Below are 21,797 nucleotides of genomic sequence, written 5' to 3'. Positions count from 1 at the left end.
TACTACCGTCAGTCTCTCGTCTCTCCTCCTAATACTCCATTATACCCCCAAACCACCAAACGCTTATCTTACCTGTAATTTGTGTTTGAAAGTAGGGCTAGACCCAGGGCTGGCTCCATGGGAAACAGCGAATAAGGTTGGCAATCTTGGTCGGATAAAATTTCCTCATAGCGGTGGTACTAGTGGTGTGACACAGTGGCAGTTGCATGCCTATGAAAAAAAAGAAAATTAAATCTGGTTTGTCCTCCTGAGCAATTCTACGGTACAATAGAGAATATAGCAGGTGACAGAAGTACACTAGAACAGTGCCACATTGTAGCCTAACAAATGGTAAAGTATAACTACTAATTCGGTTGAAGTTCTTTGACATTAGCCATGGGTCTTTGTCAAGCAGAGTAAGAATATATCCTCGGATTTCTTCACCAGCCTGTTGCTATCACCTTATCCTCCCCCGCAAGTGTGTGGATTTATTGCTGTAATTTAGTCACACATCAATCAAAACCACACAGCCCGGGGGAAGAGGGTTAGGGTTTGAAAAATGGATGGGTACGGGGTTTTTGGGAAAGGTTTTGGGAGACAAGAAAAAATAGCACAGCATGGACAAACAATTGTGAACATAAACAAATCTTTGGGTACAAACCTATCCATCAATCTTTGAAAGTGCATGCACTACTGCATGCATGTCAGTGAAAAGTAAGTAGTACTTTCGACAACTGTGGAAGAAAGAATGCGACAGTACAGGGCGTGTGTGGAATTATTGATAACTATATTCAACATAAGGTCTCTGTTGCCAGATACCTGAGAGCCTTGCTGGTCACTATAAATCCATTCACAACACTCAATGGGGTTAGTCTGGAAGGTATAGTAGATAGAAAAGGAGAAATTGCTCTTTTTCTAGGTGTCCCCTCACTCACCAGGGTTGCCCCTTGGTGACATGCTTCATCATTGGGGCCATCCCAGTTCTCTACGGGCTGGGGCGTGCTGCGACTTGCGAATTACGTAGGAGCACTTACAAATGACTATGTGTGGTGCAGATGTGATAGTGGAGTGGACTAAGTGATGTGTTAAGGGATCAATTTAGAAGCAGAGAGAGATCCAAGAAATGCAGTCACAGTCAGAGAAAAAGGCAAGGGATACTGTATCTGTATGTTGTTGTAGTTGTCCTGTTGAAAGTGGTAAGTAAGCTGCCTGCAGAAAAAAAATCCTCTTATTAGCGTCACTCCTCCATTGCAGCCGACGCTTCGTCCATCGATGTTGGTCACCAGAAGACACCCTGTAAAAAAAGCACAGCATGGACAAACAATTGAACATAAACAAATCTTTGGGTACAAACCTATCCATCAATCTTTGAAAGTGCATGCACTACTGCATGCATGTCAGTGAAAAGTAAGTAGTACTTTCGACAACTGTGGAAGAAAGAATGCGACAGTACAGGGCGTGTGTGGAAATATTGATAACTATATTCAACGTAAGGTCTCTGTAGCCAGATACCTGAGAGCCTTGCTGGTCACTATAAATCCATTCACAACACTCAATGGGGTTGGTCTGGAAGGTATAGTAGATAGAAAAGGAGAAATTGCTTTTTTTCTAGGTGTCCCCTCACTCACCAGGGTTGCCCCTTGGTGACATGCTTCATCATTGGGGCCATCCCAGTCCTCTACGGGCTGGGGCGTGCTGCGACTTGCGAATTACGTAGGAGCACTTACAAATGACTATGTGTGGTGCAGATGTGATAGTGGAGTGGACTAAGTGATGTGTTAAGGGATCAATTTAGAAGCAGAGAGAGATCCAAGAAATGCAGTCACAGTCAGAGAAAAACACTAAGGATACTGTATCTGTATGTTGTTGTAGTTGTCCTGTTGAATTTGGTAAGTAAGTTGCATTCAGAAAAAAATTCCTCTCATTAGCGGCACTCCTCCATTGCAGCTGACGCTTCGTCCATCAATGTTGGTGACCAGAAGACACCCTGTCCACTGCCTGCCTGATGCTGAATTGTGGCTCGCTAATGTGAAGCCTGACTCCATCCTTTTTTCCCCATTGCAGAGACTGAAACCCGGCCTGTAATTATTCAACGAAAAACAGGAAGTGATATAATATTACAACACCACTAATAAATAAATATAAGGTATGTAGGCTGTGGAGTGCAAAAAGTCACACTTTGATTTTCCTAGTAGACAGTACAATATTTTTGAAAGTGCGTACTCTGTCTGAGTCACCTTTTGAAGGATAAATAAGTAGGGGCAAATTAATGTAGCGGATCTTTCCCCTCAAGCTAGGTGTACTGTAAACTGTGTTTTAGAACAAAATTAGATCTTCCCAGCAGTGCTCCCACGGTCCCAGACCCTTACTAAAGCCAGTCGCAAAAATGTAGAAGACCCCCAATCAAATCTCAAAAAACGAGGCCTAGCAGAAAACTGGTGACAAAACGTACTTTGAAAGTAAAAGTAGGCCCAAGTACCCCCTTACCCACTGTGGATTGCATTCAAACCACTTGCAAGCAACCAAGCAAAAGTATCCATAGCCAGCATCGCTCCAAGACTCAAAAACCCCCCCACCCAAACACATGCAATAGAAATACTGCTAACCCTAACGAACCCTAAGTTAAGAATAGTGGCAAAGGCTTTCTTTAACTATGCCAAATCCCCCCTTTCCCACCATGGATTTTCTTCAAATGACTTGCAACCAAAATTACACATTCTCACGAGTGCTCTAAGACCCCAGAACTCAGTTGCAAAAATCTAGAACACCCCGAAACACATGCAATCCTGCTGCTAGGGCTAACCCTAACGAACCCTAAGTTACAAAAAGTGCCAAAAGGCTTTTCCGCGAGGATTTTGTCCCAACCACTTCTACCCGGTATTAGACCTTCCCAGGAATGCCCCAAGACCCGCCAACCCACCCGCCAAGAAGCATAACACCCCCAAACAGGCCAAAAGCAAAATCTCATACTTGCAATATTTCTCGGCCTTCGGTCCAAACGCGCTGCGTAGCTAGGCCATAAGTCGGGGTTGCCACCACGGATTTCCTGAAAAGCAAATGCAATCAAGATTAGAGTGTCCCAGCAGTGCTCCCAGACCCTGAAACTCACCCACAAACAGACGGAACCCCCCCTAAGAGCACCTCAAAGGCAAGCAAGTCAGCAAAAACACTAGAAAATTTGCGCCTCGGATTTGGTCCAAACCACTTTTATCCGGTATTAGAGCTTCCCAACAATGGTCCCAGAGCCGTCAACTCACCTGCAAAGAGGTAGAACAACACCCCCACAAGTGCTGAGTCTTTCTTCATTGGGCGTAAACCAGCCCTCTGGTTTGATGGAAATAGGAGTCTGAAGGAGGAGGATAGAGGAGCATGTTCTTCTGAACTTGTGAACCTGAGGAATGCAGACTGCGGCAACTTCAAATCAATTAGCAAACCAGTGAAGACAGTTCTGCTGATGGGCTTGTTTTTGTGATTATCTGATTAAAGTTTGAAATATATTAACTGTGCACAACAAAGAAAGACAGACACACAGGAATAAAAGTGAATAAGGACGAAAAAGAAAGTTATTGATTCGTTGTCTCATTTTCAGGGCTCGGTATCACGGTCCAGGAATGAGAATAAGGCTTCGTCATCATACTCTGCGAATTCAGGCAGGGTGAGCTCAGTGTCACCTGACAGAGTAGAAATTCCCTCATCTATGTTGCTGGCCACCTCGTCTTCATCCGGCGCGCTTTCTCGTACTCTGAAATCTGGTGGTATGAGTTGCTGATTCATCTTGATCATTGTTAACCTCTCCATATTTTTTGGGCGAGAGGCGGCTCCGTTTGGGAGTTACAATGCCACTAGCAGCACTGAAAACCCGTTCAGAAGACACGCTTGCGAGTGGGCAAGACAAGTAGTTTAAAGCCAGGTTGGTGAGCTGTGGCCACAATTCTTTTTTCCCATGCCAATACGCCAATGGGTCAGAATTAACATAGACCTCTGTTGAGTCATTCAGATAGTCCTTCACCATCGACTCAAGGTCCTCATCCAAGGTTCCTCCACTTTGCTTAGCTCTTGCTGTGCCTCTGACCTTTTGAGAACCAAACCCACGCAGGGCTAGCCAATCCTCTTCAGCCTCCAATGTTTCTGTTGTGTCTGGTGCAGATGATCCGGTTGCCGGTGTCTTTAACGGCTGAGAGGTCACTTGTGCCACAGCCACAGGTGCAGAAGTGGATTGTTTTGACTGGGGATGGCCTGCTGATGTACTGCCATTTCCTTCAATTTTCAGCCGTTCTCTTTCAAACCTCTTGGCTGACAAGGCTAGCCAATGTTTGTACTTTGGAACATGTTCATCATCAAAAGGAAAGAATGCTTGGCCTGCCAGTGCCTTTTTGTAGCGTGGATCCAGAATAGTGGCACAAATGTAATGCTCTTCTGAGTGGATCTTTTTAAGATGTTCATCACCTTGTAGGAGCTCTAATATTTTCTCAGCCAGAAGAAAAGAGTCTTGGTTTTTTACATCTTTTTCAAACACAGAACACACCTCATTCAGTTGGTCCTCCAGCATGTACAACAATGGGATAGGTTTTCCCAAATTACAGTCCTCCTTGCTGACTGCACGCGTGAAGAACTCAAAAGGACGAAGCATGCGTGTCAGGCTTTGAACTATGTTCCATTGCGCCGCACCCATCCTCAGGTCCTCTGTACCCTCTGTAAGGAAATATTGATCGAGTACCGTATACTGCTCATACAGACGCTCAAGCATGTAGAAGGTTGAGTTCCAACGTGTTACCACCTCCTGGATGAGTGCTTTCACTGGCATTTGACGTTGATATAGCAGGCTCCTCAGCTGCTTCCGGGCCTTAAAAGAATGGCTGAAATGGTTGCACATTTTTCGGCAGGTATCCAATACTCTGTACGCTGCACTGTCTTTATTACCCAAGAATTTTTGGACAACCAGGTTTATACAGTGCGCCAAACACGGCACTCTGAAATAGTCACCCTGCCTCATGGCCTTAACTATATTGGCGCCATTGTCCGTGGAAACATAACCAACCTGGCGTTTTAGTGGGGACAGCCAGTTAAGGACCTTTGTGTTAAAGACATCCAAAATGTTTTCTGCTGTGTGACGTTTCTCCAAACCAAACATGGCTAGTGTTGCATGTTTCGGAGCAGCTTTAAAAACAATGTCCGAGTCAACACCTGTGTTTAGCTTTGCTTTAGCCCCTGAAAAAGAGACCCAGTGTGCAGTGATGCACATGTAATCAGCGCCTGCGCCACTGGTCCACATGTCTGTTGTCAGATGTATAGTGTGAACAGCACTCTTCTGCAAAGCTGCCCCAATCACCTTCAGAACATCTTCATGCAGTGCTGGAACCGCAACTCGGGCAAAATAGAACCGGCTAGGAACCTTCCATTTAGGGCAGAGCGCTGCCACTAATTCTAGAAAACCAACCCCTTCTACAAAAGAAAAAGGGAGAAGGTCCAGAGCTAGCATTTTAGCCAGCTTAGTGTTATACAGACGCGTCAGTGGGTGGTTGCGTTCATATTGCGCTTCTGTAAACAACATCTTTTTAATGTTGCCCTGGACCAAAGATTTACGGGATGATGATGATATCTTCGACCCAGTTACGCTCGCTGATGAACTTTTTCGCAATGGTGTATCACTCTCTCCCACACTCTTAGTGTGGCTCACATGGGGTGTGCTGCTGACAGGGGTACTGGGTGTAAGTGAAGGGTTTGACACGTCTTCTTCCTCCTCGTCATCATCAGATGAAACAGCATTACGTGCAATTCGGGCTTCCTTGATCGCCTGTAGGTGCGCAAACCATTTGACAGCGTGCTTTCTTTCAAGATGACCTCTCTGGCCTCCGGTACCATAGTTGGAACCCAACTTACCACGACTAACTCGAAGCTTACACATGCTACAAATGGCTACGGTTTCATTTTTTGGGCAAACACTAAAGAAGTCCCAAACTGCAGACTTGAAATGTCTTTGGGGGCCGGAGGAGGCGAGATACTGGTGGTGGTGGTCCTGCTGCTAATGCCAGATGAAGTGGAGGATGTGGATTGCCGAACTTCAGTACGTTTTGCACTTTCACCACCACGAATTGAGGTCGAGGTGGATGTAGGTCCCTTCTTGCGAGGAAGAAATATGGAAGCGGTAGGTGTTGGTGTACTAGTTAACTCCAAATCTAATGATTGTTGTGTTTCCATTTCCATTGCCTCCTCGTCGACATCATCATCACGCTCAGCAGCTTCTCGGGATAGGGTCAAAATGTCTCTTTGCTGCATGCCCGCTGGGGCTGCAGTGACATTTATGATGACTGGATCGTCGTCGTGAAGGGCTTCATCAGCAGCAGTATGCGTCACTTCTTGTTGAGCCTCATCACACTCCATAGGTATGAGTTTTTCGACGACCTTCCTTTTACGCTTAGGTATCTTTGTCAGATCATGGTGTGCCTCACTCTCAGATGGCCGTGGTGGTTTCCAAGTTTCATCCAGATCATCAGAAGGAGGTGGGCTTGAAGAAGATGTAGACACCCCCCTTGATCTTTCCCTTGCTAGGGATGTGGAAGACAATGAATAATCATCAGGAGGAGTGGCTTCCAATGATACCTCGGCTTGATTGTCGATTTCCTGATGTGCCCCTACTTCGGGAGGGACAACTATTGTGGGAACTTGTTGTGACCCTCCATGCACCTCTACTTGCGCATCTCCTTGCGCTGCCTCTCCTTCCACATGTACTTGGGCTTGTAGTACTTGCCCATGTTGTTGTTGCGGCTGTGGTTGTTTAACACTTGTCAGATGAGTTACAACAACCTGTGTTGATTCAGGGACATTGCTGCTACTTTCTTGCGATGAGCCAACATCACTGGTCGATGGTGATTGGAGAAGTACACTGACTGCCTCTGAAGCACTCAAGGGCTTTGACTTAAGTTGGCGTGGTGGTGGAGGCACTGAACCCAATGGAGCGGGGGTGCTGCTCCCAGCTTGGTCCCCAGCAGATCCTGCTGCTGCAGGCGTACTTTTTTTTTTGCTCCCAAAAAACGTGGCGGTTGGCACACCAGCCTCCTTGGTAACTTGCTTCTTCTGCTCCTTACTAGCAACTTTCTTGCTAGAGGAGCTACGGAGACCTTTTTTTGGGGCCATCTTCTTCAGAGAAGGTCAGACAGCAGGCCGCAGTTGCACGAATTGTAGAGTTGTCTGAGGCCAGACGTGACGTCGCGTGACGTTATGCTGCACACACACACTGCTGCAGGACTTCTTCCTGGCACTGGTGGTTCTCTTGAGTCTTGTGCACCTAAAAACAATGGAAGACAGAGGAACATCAGTTCAGTTATAGACCCCAAAAAAATCGAAAAAAAACCCAGAAAAATCAGCACAATCCCATTCCATCCATGCCCTCCATGACGTTTAAGTTCAAGACACCCCACAGAAAGACTAGGCCCATGCAAGACTCAATACCCCTGGTGAAAAGGCCACAAGTACAGCCCCAAAAACAGAAAATCACTGACAAATCAGCACAATCCCATTCCATCCATGCCCTCCATGATGTTTAAATTCAAGACAACCCACAGAAAGACTAGGCCCATGCAAGACTCACTACCCCTGGGCATAAAGGTTGAAAAGTAGGCAAAATGGTTGCAGGCCTAACAACAATGCCTGCATTCAAAATGGCCACTTGCCTCCCAGCACATGGCCAGGGGAGGGCCTGTAGCAGCACTCAAAATGGCCCCCAGCCACATGGCCTGTCCCTCCCCATGAACACCCCCAAAAATCGAAAAACACTGAAAAATCAGCACAATCCCATTCCATCCATGCCCTCCATGATGTTTAAGTTCAAGACAGCCCACAGAAAGACTAGGCCCATGCTAGACTCAAATACCCCTGGTGAAAAGGCCACAAGTACAGCCCCAAAAAACGAAAATCACTGAAAAATCAGCACAATCCCATTCCATCCATGCCCTCCATGATGTTGAAGTTCAAGACACCCCACAGAAAGACTAGGCCCATGCTAGACTCAAATACCCCTGGTGAAAAGGCCACAAGTACAGCCCCAAAAAACGAAAATCACTGAAAAATCAGCACAATCCCATTCCATCCATGCCCTCCATGATGTTTAAATTCAAGACAGCCCACAGAAAGACTAGGCCCATGCAAGACTCACTACCCCTGGGCATAAAGGTTGAAAAGTAGGCAAAATGGTTGCAGGCCTAACAACAATGCCTGCATTCAAAATGGCCACTTGCCTCCCAGCACATGGCCAGGGGAGGGCCTGTAGCAGCACTCAAAATGGCCCCCAGCCACATGGCCTGTCCCTCCCCATGAACACCCCCAAAAATCGAAAAACACTGCAAAATCAGCACAATCCCATTCCATCCATGCCCTCCATGATGTTTAAGTTCAAGACAGCCCACAGAAAGACTAGGCCCATGCTAGACTCAAATACCCCTGGTGAAAAGGCCACAAGTACAGCCCCAAAAAACGAAAATCACTGAAAAATCAGCACAATCCCATTCCATCCATGCCCTCCATGATGTTTAAATTCAAGACAACCCACAGAAAGACTAGGCCCATGCAAGACTCACTACCCCTGGGCATAAAGGTTGAAAAGTAGGCAAAATGGTTGCAGGCCTAACAACAATGCCTGCATTCAAAATGGCCACTTGCCTCCCAGCACATGGCCAGGGGAGGGCCTGTAGCAGCACTCAAAATGGCCCCCAGCCACATGGCCTGTCCCTCCCCATGAACACCCCCAAAAATCGAAAAACACTGCAAAATCAGCACAATCCCATTCCATCCATGCCCTCCATGATGTTTAAGTTCAAAACAGCCCACAGAAAGACTAGGCCCATGCTAGACTCAAATACCCCTGGTGAAAAGGCCACAAGTACAGCCCCAAAAAACGAAAATCACTGAGAAATCAGCACAATCCCATTCCATCCATGCCCTCCATGATGTTTAAATTCAAGACAACCCACAGAAAGACTAGGCCCATGCAAGACTCACTACCCCTGGGCATAAAGGTTGAAAAGTAGGCAAAATGGTTGCAGGCCTAACAACAATGCCTGCATTCAAAATGGCCACTTGCCTCCCAGCACATGGCCAGGGGAGGGCCTGTAGCAGCACTCAAAATGGCCCCCAGCCACATGGACTGTCCCTCCCCATGAACACCCCCAAAAATCGAAAAACACTGCAAAATCAGCACAATCCCATTCCATCCATGCCCTCCATGATGTTTAAGTTCAAGACAGCCCACAGAAAGACTAGGCTCATGCTAGACTCAAATACCCCTGGTGAAAAGGCCACAAGTACAGCCCCAAAAAACGAAAATCACTGAAAAATCAGCACAATCCCATTCCATCCATGCCCTCCATGATGTTTAAGTTCAAGACAGCCCACAGAAAGACTAGGCCTTTGCTAGACTCAAATACCCCTGGTGAAAAGGCCACAAGTACAGCCCCAAAAAACGAAAATCACTGAAAAATCAGCACAATCCCAATCCATCCATGCCCTCCATGATGTTTAAGTTCAAAACAACCCACAGAAAGACTCAGTCCACCCACCACTGAGTACCCCTGGGCAAAAGGCCCCAAAACAGCCCAAAAATCGAAAATTCCAAAATTTTAGTTGCAGCAACTGTAATGCCCCAAACAAACTTACTTGTAAAATTTCTAATCCAACAGTGATCCAAAGAAAGTCAAAAAGGCCTCAAATCCAAATATCCAGCAGCATCCACAAAAAGTAATCCTTCCAGCTCCAGATCCAAATGAAAAGTGACCAGGAGATGGACAAAGCACTGGGAGGAGCCTGCTGGACAGGAACAGGAAGTTGAAGACTGTGGGGCACTTCCTTCCTCCCACCCCCCTCCCCCCCTCCCCAAAATGGACTCCTCGCTAAAAAAGTGCAGGCAAATGTCAACCTAAGGAGTTATTCAGATAAAAATCATCATTTCAAGAAGGTTTATGCTGCTTGCTGGTGGATTTCTTGTGCAGAATTGCAAATTTTATATTTTCGCTTTTGCGAGATTGTTGCTGCTCGCCGCATCTCAAATCTCGCAATTGCGAAGTACCGCGAGACGTGATCTCGCCGTACTCGGGTTGACAAACTCTCGCTGTGCAAGTTGGCAAGCCGCGATGAAGTAATCGCGCTCGCCAAATTCCTGCGGGATCACACAGCAAGATCCAAAATGGCGCAGCACTCGCAAAATATCGAGAAAAACAACTCGGCAAACGATGATAAACGCCGCGCTCCGCAAAAATTGTATCACCAACGCCGCGCGCCGCAAAAAAAATCCGCTGCGTGCGAATTTGCGGATTTTGCGGGAAATTCGCAAATCTCGCGGATTGCGAATTTCCCGAAAATCCGCAAAATCCGCGAGCGTAACGGATTTTCCGCCCATGCTTAATCAACAGGAGGCCTGATGGCCCCTTAACTTCTGTCCTTATCGTTGCCCAGCTGGAGGTGAACGAAAACAGTAAAAACAGTCCCTTCGCTGCCTGCACATTGTTGCTGGGAATCGAAAGCAGACAACGTGCAGGAGCTGATGAACGTGTCCCGGTTTCTCAAAATGACGCTGGTACAAGTTCAACATATTTCTGTGGGGCCCAACTTCTTAGCAGGGGGGACTGCATCCACCCTGTGAAAATAATTGGTGCACGCCGTGTACCCCAGACTCGTGCCCTATCTGCACGATAACTCTGACTGAAGCACCCACATAATGCTTTGACCACTGACCTTTAAAGTAAAATGGCAACTATCCCTGCTCAGCTAACTGACATTCAATCAATGATGGAACTTGGGGGGAAGCGCCAGAGTTAATCTCCATGCTGTTGATTCTCTACATTTCTGGATCAGTGTTTAAGAGAACAAGGATGCCCTCCGAGGATGCTCTGAAAGGTATCATGACCAATGGAAGAGAGTAACACTTCTCAAGGACACTCATGGTCATTGAAGGGGGTTATGCAGCAGTTTTCAAAACTATCAGGTCTTCCCTCAAGTACTCAAGAAAGAGGGATGTTCGCTAACAAGGAACAACTGATGCCAATGAGTCAACTTCAGGCGTTAGGAGGGATATTCGGATTTGGAAGGGAGATGAAGCTCATCTCTCATTGTTCAGGTCATATATCTTTGATGGTACATTGCAGCTGTGATGGGCTGGAAGAGTCAAGCTCACAAATAAGCCACCTGCTTTTGCTGCGCTGCATTTCCAGTTTCCTAGGCCACGTTCAAGTACATGCATAGCCAGAGGCTTAAACCAATTTCTAGGCATCACATGATCTGAGACACAGGCTTAAGAGCAGCAGAGATAAAAGTTTAACATGAGTCGTGGGACCCTGAGGCATACTTGTAGAGAATGGACGTTTTTCTAAACTTCCCTACTGTATGCCTGCTGACTAATTCTGTGTGCAAAGTATCACACAACAGAACACTTGGAAATGTATGTAAGCAGAACTGAATTTTGTTTTACATGGAAAATGTTTTTCTGTGTGATTTCACTCATCACACCGAACACATATAAAGATGGTGTGTAATTCACAGTTTGTTCAACAGCTTTGGTGGCCACCTATGCCAAGCTCATTTAGATGTAAGTTTAAAAGCACAGGAAAGAGCATCAAAGGCATGATGACATTCGAGACTACATACAAAGTTAAAGACCCTGGCGGTGTTCTCTTCATTTACAAAGACCACTGGCCTGAGAACCCAGTGGCCACACCAACTGGTGTTGCTTCGGGTGCTCAATTTAAGCAGGCGGTTAGAGGTGAAGACCATCAGCACTAATTTATGGGAAACAGAATGTACTTTTCAAACAAATTTTGGGCCAGACCAAAGAGATAAAGACAAAAAATAAAGAAAGGAGGAGGATGAGAAAGAAAGGAAAACACTGACAAAGGTAGAAATAGGAATAACGTTGAACTTGCAAGAGGGAGATAGACAAGGCGTGTGTGGAAGTTGTAGAAAGAGGCATGTGGAAGACTAGGCAGCCTTGATGTTCTACAACCCTGGCATGAGGCAGAACCAGGGGCCTGCTCAGATGTCACTTCTAGTTGTGGAGCCATCTGTATATTTGCTAGATTAGCCACAACAATTGGTGATATCTACACACACAAACATTGTCAATTAGTGTGCAGAAACAGGCCTAAGGATCGGCCCTACTTGGTGTGCATACATTATAGTTAAAGGTACTATATTGTGCAATAGTCAGCCTCAGATTTATATGACATTCATAGCACCTCCAGAAGATCTTCGTGAGAATTGAGCATAATTGCACCAGACCAAAAAAGGAGGCCTAGAGATGTAAAGTGACAAGTGCTTAACCAGCTTCATTGCTCCTGAGTCGGTGAAGGCTTGAAGAACAAGTTTGGGAACAAGCTTATTCTCAATGATGTATTCTTTCATGAATCCATTCTTTGTTGTGCACAGGTTAGGTAGGGCAATAATGGTGAGCGAGAGGCAGTCGCTTCACAAATACATTTATTTGAAATCACAATTGTCATTCAGTATCTAAACTGATTTCTAACATGTTGTAATTAAGCAGGTAGCATAGTGTGTCTTTTAATGATAAAGAAATGAATTATTTTTACCTCAATTTCATAAGAAGTGCTCTTGATTCAAACTCCATTCTGTTTTATGGAAATGTGTGTGCGTGTTTTTTTTAAAATAAACATATTCGTGTAGAATTACAAACAAAAAGTGAAAGCTGGGCTCTGTGTGGTGACTGGTCTGATTTCTGACTCGTGTCAGAGTAACCACCTCACACACTCCCTGAAATCCCTTAAACGACACTCCATGAAAGGCAGATGCATTTTGCCAATTGCTTATCTGGTTCAATGGGCAATCCACCTCAAATCTCCTGAATTGCTGCACTCCAATTTGATAGTTTCAAGAGAACACACATCGTTTGGCAAAAACGTAGTCAAATTGTAAACCTATAGCTTCAAGAAAATGGTGAATAATCTCGTTTCCACCCTGAGCTGACCACCTAAAAACGAACGGGAACTCTCTCTCCTATCCGTTGTAGGCCAAAATATCAGTTACAAAAATGTTGTCTAACAAAGAAATCTTGTGCTAAATATCGTTCACAAATCTCTTGCTTCATTGAGTGTAGATTTTACGTTATTAACTCCAATGGGGCATTTCTTTTGTTGGACAAAGGTCGGGTCACAGTATTTATATCAGACAATATTAAGGCCCTGATATTCTGGTACAGCACCAGCATTTTTCTTAGACAAGATCTAACTCAGCCTCGTTCTTAACTCCTTGACGAATTCTGCCCATCTGCAGGGTCAGGCTGGGGCAAAAAATAGGCATGGGCACCAAAATAAACGTGCCCCCCATTTGTGAATCATATAGCTAAAAATGCAGCCCATATTTAGGAATCGGGGCAGTTTGGAACTTGTAAAAACGAGGATATGTGTTTAGCAACGATATGGGTGACGGAATGATTTGTGCTTGCTGCATGCAGTATTTGTATTAATTACAGAGACAAATCCACGGATCAACGCACCCTAAAACAGTCCCACACGCCGAAAAAATGGCCACACGCTGATTAGTCAGACCAGCCCTTCAGGTGGTGCCTGATTGCCCTGTAGGCCAGTCCAAACATGGCCCTCTGAATTTACTACAGGCACAGCGGAACCCTACGTGAAACCAAGCTCACCTGCTAAAGCTACACCTTATACTAATATGTGGCATCACGCGATTTCTCCAAATCTGAAACATTCCCGACTTGCCATTTTGTATATATTTTTTCATGAGAGCCTGACTCTCAGTTAATCGCTTTTTGAATGAGTAGATATTCTAGAACATACTCTATACAGCGCTCTAATTCCCTCCATTGGCTGCTCCAGGGTAAATAGAACTATAAATAGGTCCTCTTAGCCTTGACTGTTTTTCACAGATTAACATTAAAGTTTGAAAAGTCTGGATTGAAGGAATACCTGTGATCCCCTCCCACAGTTAGGCAGATTCTTCCAGTTCTCTTCACTTCGGTCACAGTCTTTGCCAGCTTCTCGTTAGCCAGCCCCACCGTCCTGGGGTTCTTCACATTTTCAAAAGGTACGTCATTTTCAACATCGTCGAAATGCAGGTCACCGTAGTCCTTGACATCATTACCTGTGAACATGAAAAGCTGTCACCAAATGCTCGCCACATATGCATAAAAGACAATATAATGTCGGGGAATCCTCTTGCTGTGCAGACACTGGCCCTTCATCTGAGCATGTACCCCTCATGGCTCCCAGTCTGCCAAACCTGCTGGGGTAAAGACCCCTTCCTTATATCGTGTACCTATTGGATACATTGAAAACATACACTTTCTGTTACACAAATGTCACACCAATATTCCATAATGGTACGTGGGTATGAAGGAAAACCCTGCCCTGCCAACACACATAGGCCACCAAGGCCATGTTGACATAATTAAGATTGACTATATTATCCTTATCTTGGACACCACAATAGAAGCATTTCCAAGCAATGACTACATTTATTTGTCCAATACGTGCAGGTCAACAACTACTTGGCTATATATATTTTTTAAAACAGTAGCCACTTCTACAGTAAGGAATATGAAGGTCAGAGTAAATTCCTCAAGTTTGGAAAATGGGAATTCTTCACGGACATCACAATCACATCTTCTAAGTGCAGTTGTGAATCATTCACAAAGGAGAAGCATGTTCAATTTGCAAATAGAAACCCCATCACATGGCACCTTTAATGGGTAAGTGGCCAAATTAACAACCCAGTGATAAACCTGAAGTTAAACTTTAGGTCTGAGGTAAAGAGGATTAGCTGTAGTGAGTCCTTTCTCCACTCTATATGTCGTCTCTAGGTATTCACTACTATATGTACGACGCCCAGCTGAGACTTATTACCACACAGTCATCCGTTCATCCGTCAGCTCAGCAGTGGTGTTACAAGTCTGGAAAAAAAGAACTTGCAGTTCATCATACATCATGGTCCCTTTCTGTACTGTACCTCCAAGAATCGTGTCTTTCATACTGGCTGAACATAGTACCACTATAAAAGTCACACCAGTTTCCTCTCCAGGTTACTTGTATTGTATTGTATTTAATTGCATTTATATAGTCCTTACTACCCCTGATGAGGCGTCAAAGCGCTTTTCCTGCGAGTAGTACGCTATTCCGGAACCCATAAAGGATTATTGATGAATTAGTATAGTGAAATACAAAGGTAATTTCCCAGCAATCTATACACTCTATGCATCGTAGATAAGTCTCCTCCCCTTTAACGTCACAAAAAGAAGCACAAGGTCTCTATGCCAGCCCTCACATCATCAGAGGTCATTACCTCTACGTCCCTCATCCTCGACCCAGTCATGACACATGAGATATTCCACACGACAGGAAACAAAACAGGAAACGCTTTTAGACTCCACCCACCCTCCTGTCAGGTGCTATAACACACCTCACCACCAGAAGCAAATCCTGTTTTGTTTCCTGTCGGATGGAATTCTGATGGGGGATGCTTGGGTGGGTGCCGGGCACTTACCTGCTTCACCTGTCCTGTGGTTTCCTCCTTTGCTGGGCATTGGGGGTGCTCATGGACCTCCGTGGGATGTGGAAACCGGGCTGCTGGGCTTCCTGTGTTTCCTGGATTGCTGGGGACCTGGGTTGTGGGGCCTCTCGGGTCCCCGGGGATTTCATCTATGTATTGCTGATCGGACTTTCCACTTCGGAGGAGTTCTTTGCTCGTCTGTCCTTGGTCTCGGCTGCCGGTTGGAGCTCCGGTTCTTTCTTGTGCTCTGTGCCTTTGGTTTGGGGGCGCGCTGAGGCTCCTCGCTCTCCGGCCATTTCCGGGATTGCCGTGTTGCTGCTGGAGCCCCGCCCCCGCTGTCCGTCTCCGGTGGCTGGCTCTCGCTGCTGCTCTCTTGCCGGCCGCATGTTTCGAATATATTTCTCGGCTGTGTGCACTCGCCCCCGGGAGGGGGGGAAGCTGTTTCTGCCTGGGAGCACGTTTCGGAAGTCTCGGCAGTGTGCGGGGGTTTTCGCCTTGGCGGTAGGGGCTGGAAACTCCATGTTGTGTCGGACGGCGGCCGGGAGGCAGGTTGGATTTTCTACTCCGCATTGGACCTGAGCAGGTGCCTGGGTGGGCTCCTGGCTGCTTGTCTTTCGTTCCTGTTTGACTGCAGGGGGTGATGTCATCGTTCCTTTGGATGTTTCATTCGCTGCCCGTGGCTCAGCTCCTCCTTCCCCCCTCCTTCCTCCTCGTCAGTTTCTCCGTGGTTCAGCTGATGGGTGAGCGTTTTCTTTGTATTTATTTAGCGGGATTATGCTGTCCTGTCAGTCCTTGCTGCTGCTTGTGGTGCTACTGGGTGTCTCAAGTCTGCTCTGTTGGCTGGTTTGCTGTACTGCTTTGCTATGGGGAAGCACCACGGGAAGAGTAAGCATGTCTCTCCTGTTCGGTCTTCATCTTCCTCATCGGATAGTGGGGATTCTGCCCCTGCTGCTCGGAGTGCCGGTTTGGGTGACTCTAAGCGTCTGAAGCGCCTGATTTTGGAGACGCTGTTTGAGCTCAAGGCTTTCAGTAAGGGTACTGGGGGTCGCTCTGAGGCTGCTGCTCCCCTGTATTCGAATATTTCTTCCTCTGCTTCCTCGGATGAGTCCACTTTGGGCGCAGTGGATCTGCAGGGCAAGTACATTTCCAAGGACCTGATGCCTGATCTTCTTGGTCATGTTAGGGAGAATATGGGCTTCCCTGAGGTCTCTGTGCTGGGCTCCTCCCAGGACACTGTTCTGCCGCAGTTTCGGAAGCCTGTGTCTTCTTCCATGCCCATCCACCCCTTTGTCATGGATGTCCTCCTTAAGGAGTGGAAGGACCTGACCGTATTTCTATGCCAAGATTTATGTCTAGACTTTATCCTTTGCAGGATATGGAGGTTGCCCTGCCTGATTCAGTGCAGGTGGACTCTATTGTTGCTTCTCTGGTGGGTCTGCCCTCCATGGCAGATGATAATATCCTGAAGGATGGGGTTGATAAAAAGATGGACTCTGCTCTGAAGAAGTCCTATGCTGGCTCTCACCTGGCTCTTAGGTCGGGGGTGTATGGTGCGTATGTTGCGCAGTCTTTGCTGGCTGACTTCAAGACTTTGTTTTCTACTATGCAAGGGGGGGCACTTGTCCGAAGTTGCTGGAATCTATGGAACGTCAATCGGAGTTCCTTTCGGACATCGCCTTTGACTCGGTCAGGGCTTCAGCTCTGTCTTGTGGTTCCTCTGTTGCTGCCCGTCGGAACTTGCTTCTGCGGGGTTGGAAGACGGATGCTGCGCAGCGATCTATGGCCTTGAGGTTGCCGTTTTCGGGTACTCATCTTTTTGGGGACGTCCTGGAGGACAAACTCCACAAGGTCTTCAAGGAGAGGAAGCATTTGTTATCATTCCGTCATACTCCTTCTCAAAGGGAGTTCTCCTTCTCGAATGCCCGGTCCTTTCGCCAGCCTTCCAGATTTCAGCAGTCCTCGTTTAAGGACCAGCGTGGTGCTCGTAGGTCCTTTCCTCGGAGGTTCCAGAAAAAGCCCCAGCCGGATGGTGGGTCTGGCGCTCCTCGTTCCTGACTACGCCGTTCCGGTACCCGTTCTCGCTGGTGGTCAGCCCGCGGTTGGTGGGAGACTGCGGCTGTTCCTCCATGCTTGGCTGCTGACGACCTCCGACCAGTGGGTGCTGGATGTTCTTTCCCGGGGTTACCGGATAGAGTTCCTGTCTCCCCCTCCTCCCTCGGGTGTGGTGGTGACCTCTTTACCTTCGGACCCTTCTCGCCGTCTGGCGTTGCTGGAGGGTGTTCAGTTACTGTTCGACAAGCGGGCGATTGTCCCGGTCCCCCCCTTGAACGTGGACTGGGGACTTATTCCGTAGTTTGTGTGGTTCCGAGGATCACGGGGGGTTTCTGTGTTGTCATCAATCTTCGGGCCCTGAACATATTTGTGCAGAAAATCCCATTCAAGATGGAGACTTTGCAGAAGGTGATTCCCCTGATCCAGGAGGGTTGGGTGTTCACCTCGCTGGATCTCCAGGATGCCTACCTGCATGTTCCGATGGCGTTGGGGGATCAGCGGTTCCTGCGCTTCTGCCTGGAGGGTCATCACTGGCAGTTCTGCGTCCTTCCCTTCGGTCCGCCCCCAGAGTGTTCACCAAGGTGGCTGCTCCCTTGGTTGCTCATCTCCATCTCCTGGGGGTGTCCGTGTTTCGGTACCTGGACGATTGGCTGCTGCAGGCTCCGTCTCCGGAGGTCATGTCCCGCCACCTTTCATTGACCATGCGTACGCTCGAGGATCATGGCTTCCTTGTAAATCTGCCGAAGAGTCACCTAGACCCTGCTACTCGGAGGACCTTCATTGGGGCGGTGTTCGACTCTGTGCTGGGCAAGGTCTTTCTCCCGGAGTCCCGGATTCTGCGTCTTCAGTCCTTGCTGAGGAGGTTACTTTCCAGGGTTTCGGCTCTTCTCCTGCAGTGGCTGGTGGTTCAGGGCCACATGTCTGCCACTGTGTTCACGGTGCCCTGGGCCAGGGTTCATCTTCGACCTCTGTTGTGGCACATTCAGCGTTGGGTGCCCTTTCCTGTCCAGGACTTCTCGATTTCTGTGCCTGTGTCTCCAGAGTTGGTGTCTGCTCTCCAGTGGTGGCTGGATTCTTCGAATCTGTCGCGGGGCATGTGGTTCCATCCTCCGCCCCCCTTGGTGTTGACGGATGCCAGCGCTTCCGGATGGGGTGCGACTCTAGGCCCTTGGGCGGTGCAGGCGCGTTGGCTTCCTTCGGAGTCGCACCGTTCTTCAAATTGGAGGGAGCTGTCTGCGGTGGAGAGGGCTCTTCGCCTTTTCAAGGATCGTCTTCTGGGGTGCAACGTGTTGGTGAGGTCGGACAATACTGTGACCATGGCCTACATCATCCACCAGGGCAGTACCCGCTGCCTTTCCCTGAACTTGGTGGCGTGTGCAATTGTGAGTTGGGCCGAGTGTCTTCTGGTGGCCCTCTCTGCTCAGCACATTTGGGGTGTGGACAACGTGGTTGCAGATTCCTTGAGTTGGAGGTTCCCGTCCTCTCTCTCCCTGTGTCTGGCCCCTCGGATTTTCAGGTTGCTCTGCCTGAGATTCGGGACTCCGGTGCTGGATCTGTTTGCCTCCCGGACCGATGCCCTGCTTCCCCTGTTCTGCTCAAGGACTCCGGAGTCGGGGGCTTGGGGAGTGGATGCCTTGTCTGTCCTTTGGCTTCCTTGGTTCCTCTATGCATTTCCCCCCTTTCCTCTGATCCCTGCTTTCTTGCTGAAGGTTCAGCGGGTGGGGGCTCAGGTGGTGGCTGTTCTCCCTTATTGGCCTCGCCGCTCCTGGTTTCCTCTGCTGCTGAGTCTGGTGGTGGGCCCTCCGTGGATCCTGCCCCGCTACCCGTCTCCTCTGGGTTCCTCATCTTCCTCCCTGTTGGTTCCTCTCACCTTGGCGGTCTGGAGGTTGAACGGCTGTCTCTTGGCGTCCGGGGTTTGCCTGACCACCTCATCACTGTGATGCAGGCTTCTCGTCGGAAGTCCACTCTTTCCTCCTACTCCAAGCACTGGGTTTCCTTTTCTTCTTGGTGTGCTTCCTGGGGCCTGTCCCCTGCCTCCTGTGATGTGTCTTCTATTCTTCAGTTTTTTTGGATGGTTTTCAAAAACACTATGCTTTGTCCACTTTGAAGGGTCAATGGGCTGCTATCTAGGCCTTTCGGGATCCGGCTTCTCTTCTGCCTTCGGACGGGTTGTTGGTTTCCCGTATGTTTCGGAGTTTCTCTCTTTCTGCTCCTTCTGTCCGCTCTCCGGTTCCTCCTTGGGATCTTTCCTTGGTTTTCGGTGCCTTGCAGTCCCATCCCTTTGAGCCTTTGGAGTCAGTGGAATTGAAATTCCTGTCTTTCAAGGTGGCCTTTTTGGTGGCTGTTACGTCTGCTAGGAGGCTGGGCAAGCTTACGGCGTTGCGCTGTTCTCCCCCCTTTTTGAGGTTTATGAACGACGCAGTGGTTCTTTCTTTGGACCCCGGGTTTTTGCCGAAAATTCGTTCCCGTTTCCATTCCTCCCAGGAGTTGATTCTTCCTTCTTTCTGTCCTTCTCCTTCCTCTCCTTCTGACGTTTTGCTCCATTCTTTGGATGTGAGACGTGCGTTGTCTGTTTATGTTGCACGTTCTGCTGGGTTTCGGTCTTCTGACTCCCTCTTCGTGACCTTTGGTTTGGCTGGTAGGGGTAAAGCTGCCTCTCGTCTTACTTTGGGTCGCTGGATCAGGGCTGTGATCTCTTTGGCTTACCAGGGCTCTGGTTTGCCTTGCCCGTCGGGGGTTCAGGCGAGGTCTACCAGGGGTGTGTCTGCTTCTTGCGCTGCTTTCCATGGGGTTCCCCTTGAGGAGATCTGTAGGGCGGGGACCTGGAGTCTGAGTCCACCTTTGTGCGACATGATCGCTTGAATTGTGCTCTGTCTGGCCGCCCTAAATTTGGTTCTGGAGTGTTGCAAGCTGTGGGAATCCCCACCCCCCGTTTGATTCTGTTTTGTTTCTGTTTATTATTAAACTCTGTCTTGCTGCACTCCTTAGTGTCTGTTCTGTTTCTGTTTGTGGTGTGCCAAAGGCCTTTGTGGGGTTGCTTTGGTATGCCTCATGTGTCATGACTGGGTCGAGGACGAGGGACGTAGAGATAATGCTATGATTACTGGGGGTAATCCCCATTACTCTTAGTCCTACTCGTCCTTGACCCAGTCATACATCCCGCCCGCCCTCCCTTTCCAGGCCTTTGGTGCTTGGTACATCAGGATTTGCTTCTGGAGGTGAGGTGTGTTATAGCACCTGACAGGAGGGTGAGTGGAGTCTAAAAGCGTTTCCTGTTTTGTTTCCTGTCGTATGGAATACCTCATGTGTCATGACTGGGTCGAGGACGAGTAGGACTAAGAGTAATGGGGATTACCACCAGTAATCATAGCAACTCTGGGGGAAGCGCCGAGATTTGCTTCATCAGACCCAGCTGCAGTTGTTCAGAGTTTCAATCTTGTCTAATCACAACAGCTTTCAATAAGGCCACTCACTCTGAAGGGTCTCACTGCCCTGCACTGAGGGAAGGAGGCCCTCCATACCCTGTTTCATAGATTCCTCTTACGCAGTTCTTTAGTTCTCTATCCATTCCTCCTTCTCAGCCAGCTTTTTCACTCGAGATACTGCAATATTAGCGCAAAAGTCTAAATTTGACAAAGCAGGGCACTTTTTTCTTAGGTACACTCCTCTTCCTCTCTGCCTAGATGCGTGGTTGTTCCCCAATGTCCTTCGTGCCGTTAAACTTCCTTAGATTCAGGGCTCAGCACCGGCAGTTTTTAAAAGCAGGTGCCGATACAGGTCTCTATCGGGCTCTCCATATTTACACTCAGGGTGATTAAAAAACGTAACTCTGCAATAGTACAATCCGCCACTGCCTTTGATGTAACTTCAAAGAGACTCCTTTTTCAGTTCTATATTTCGCAAACTTGGAGCGCGTTATATGACCACCAGTTACATTACACAAGGCCAAATTCATTTTTTGAATCGCAGGACATCAGGCTCGAACCTGTTTTTTCAGCTTGAAGGTCGGCTGCTCTAGCCTTACACCACAACCTTGCCCACAAGAGCGAGTAGCCTTATCTATATTAAATACAATGAAGTGATAGTTGTTAGTTATTTATCTTATGCAACTAACAACCATTGACAACCATTGACAAAGCCAATAGTCCTGGCTTGTTGTAGGTGTAATGTTACTTGCTGTATTATTTTTCTGGATGCAAGTACAGAAACAGCAAAATACCAGTGGGGTGGCACACTACACTAAGGACAGATTTTTAGCTTAA

The 21,797-nt window shown here is 47.7% G+C and overlaps 1 protein-coding gene across 1 annotated transcript in view; it reads right to left on the bottom strand.

Moving 5' to 3' along the window:
* Positions 1-21,797, bottom strand: part of ARG1 (arginase 1) — a 305,104-nt gene that overhangs the window by 143,020 nt on the left and 140,287 nt on the right. Inside the window, exon 3 of the mRNA XM_086927039.1 lies at positions 13,905-14,079. Within this exon, the coding sequence (XP_086783165.1) occupies positions 13,905-14,079 (175 nt within the window). The remainder of the gene's footprint in view (positions 1-13,904; positions 14,080-21,797) is intronic.

The sequence above is a fragment of the Lissotriton vulgaris genome, chromosome 6 (genome assembly GCF_964263255.1).
Source record: "Lissotriton vulgaris chromosome 6, aLisVul1.2, whole genome shotgun sequence".
In the NCBI taxonomy this organism is placed as follows: Eukaryota; Metazoa; Chordata; class Amphibia; order Caudata; family Salamandridae; genus Lissotriton; species Lissotriton vulgaris.
The sequence above is the reverse complement of the archived record's forward strand: the minus strand, read 5'-3'. Positions and strand labels throughout refer to the sequence as shown.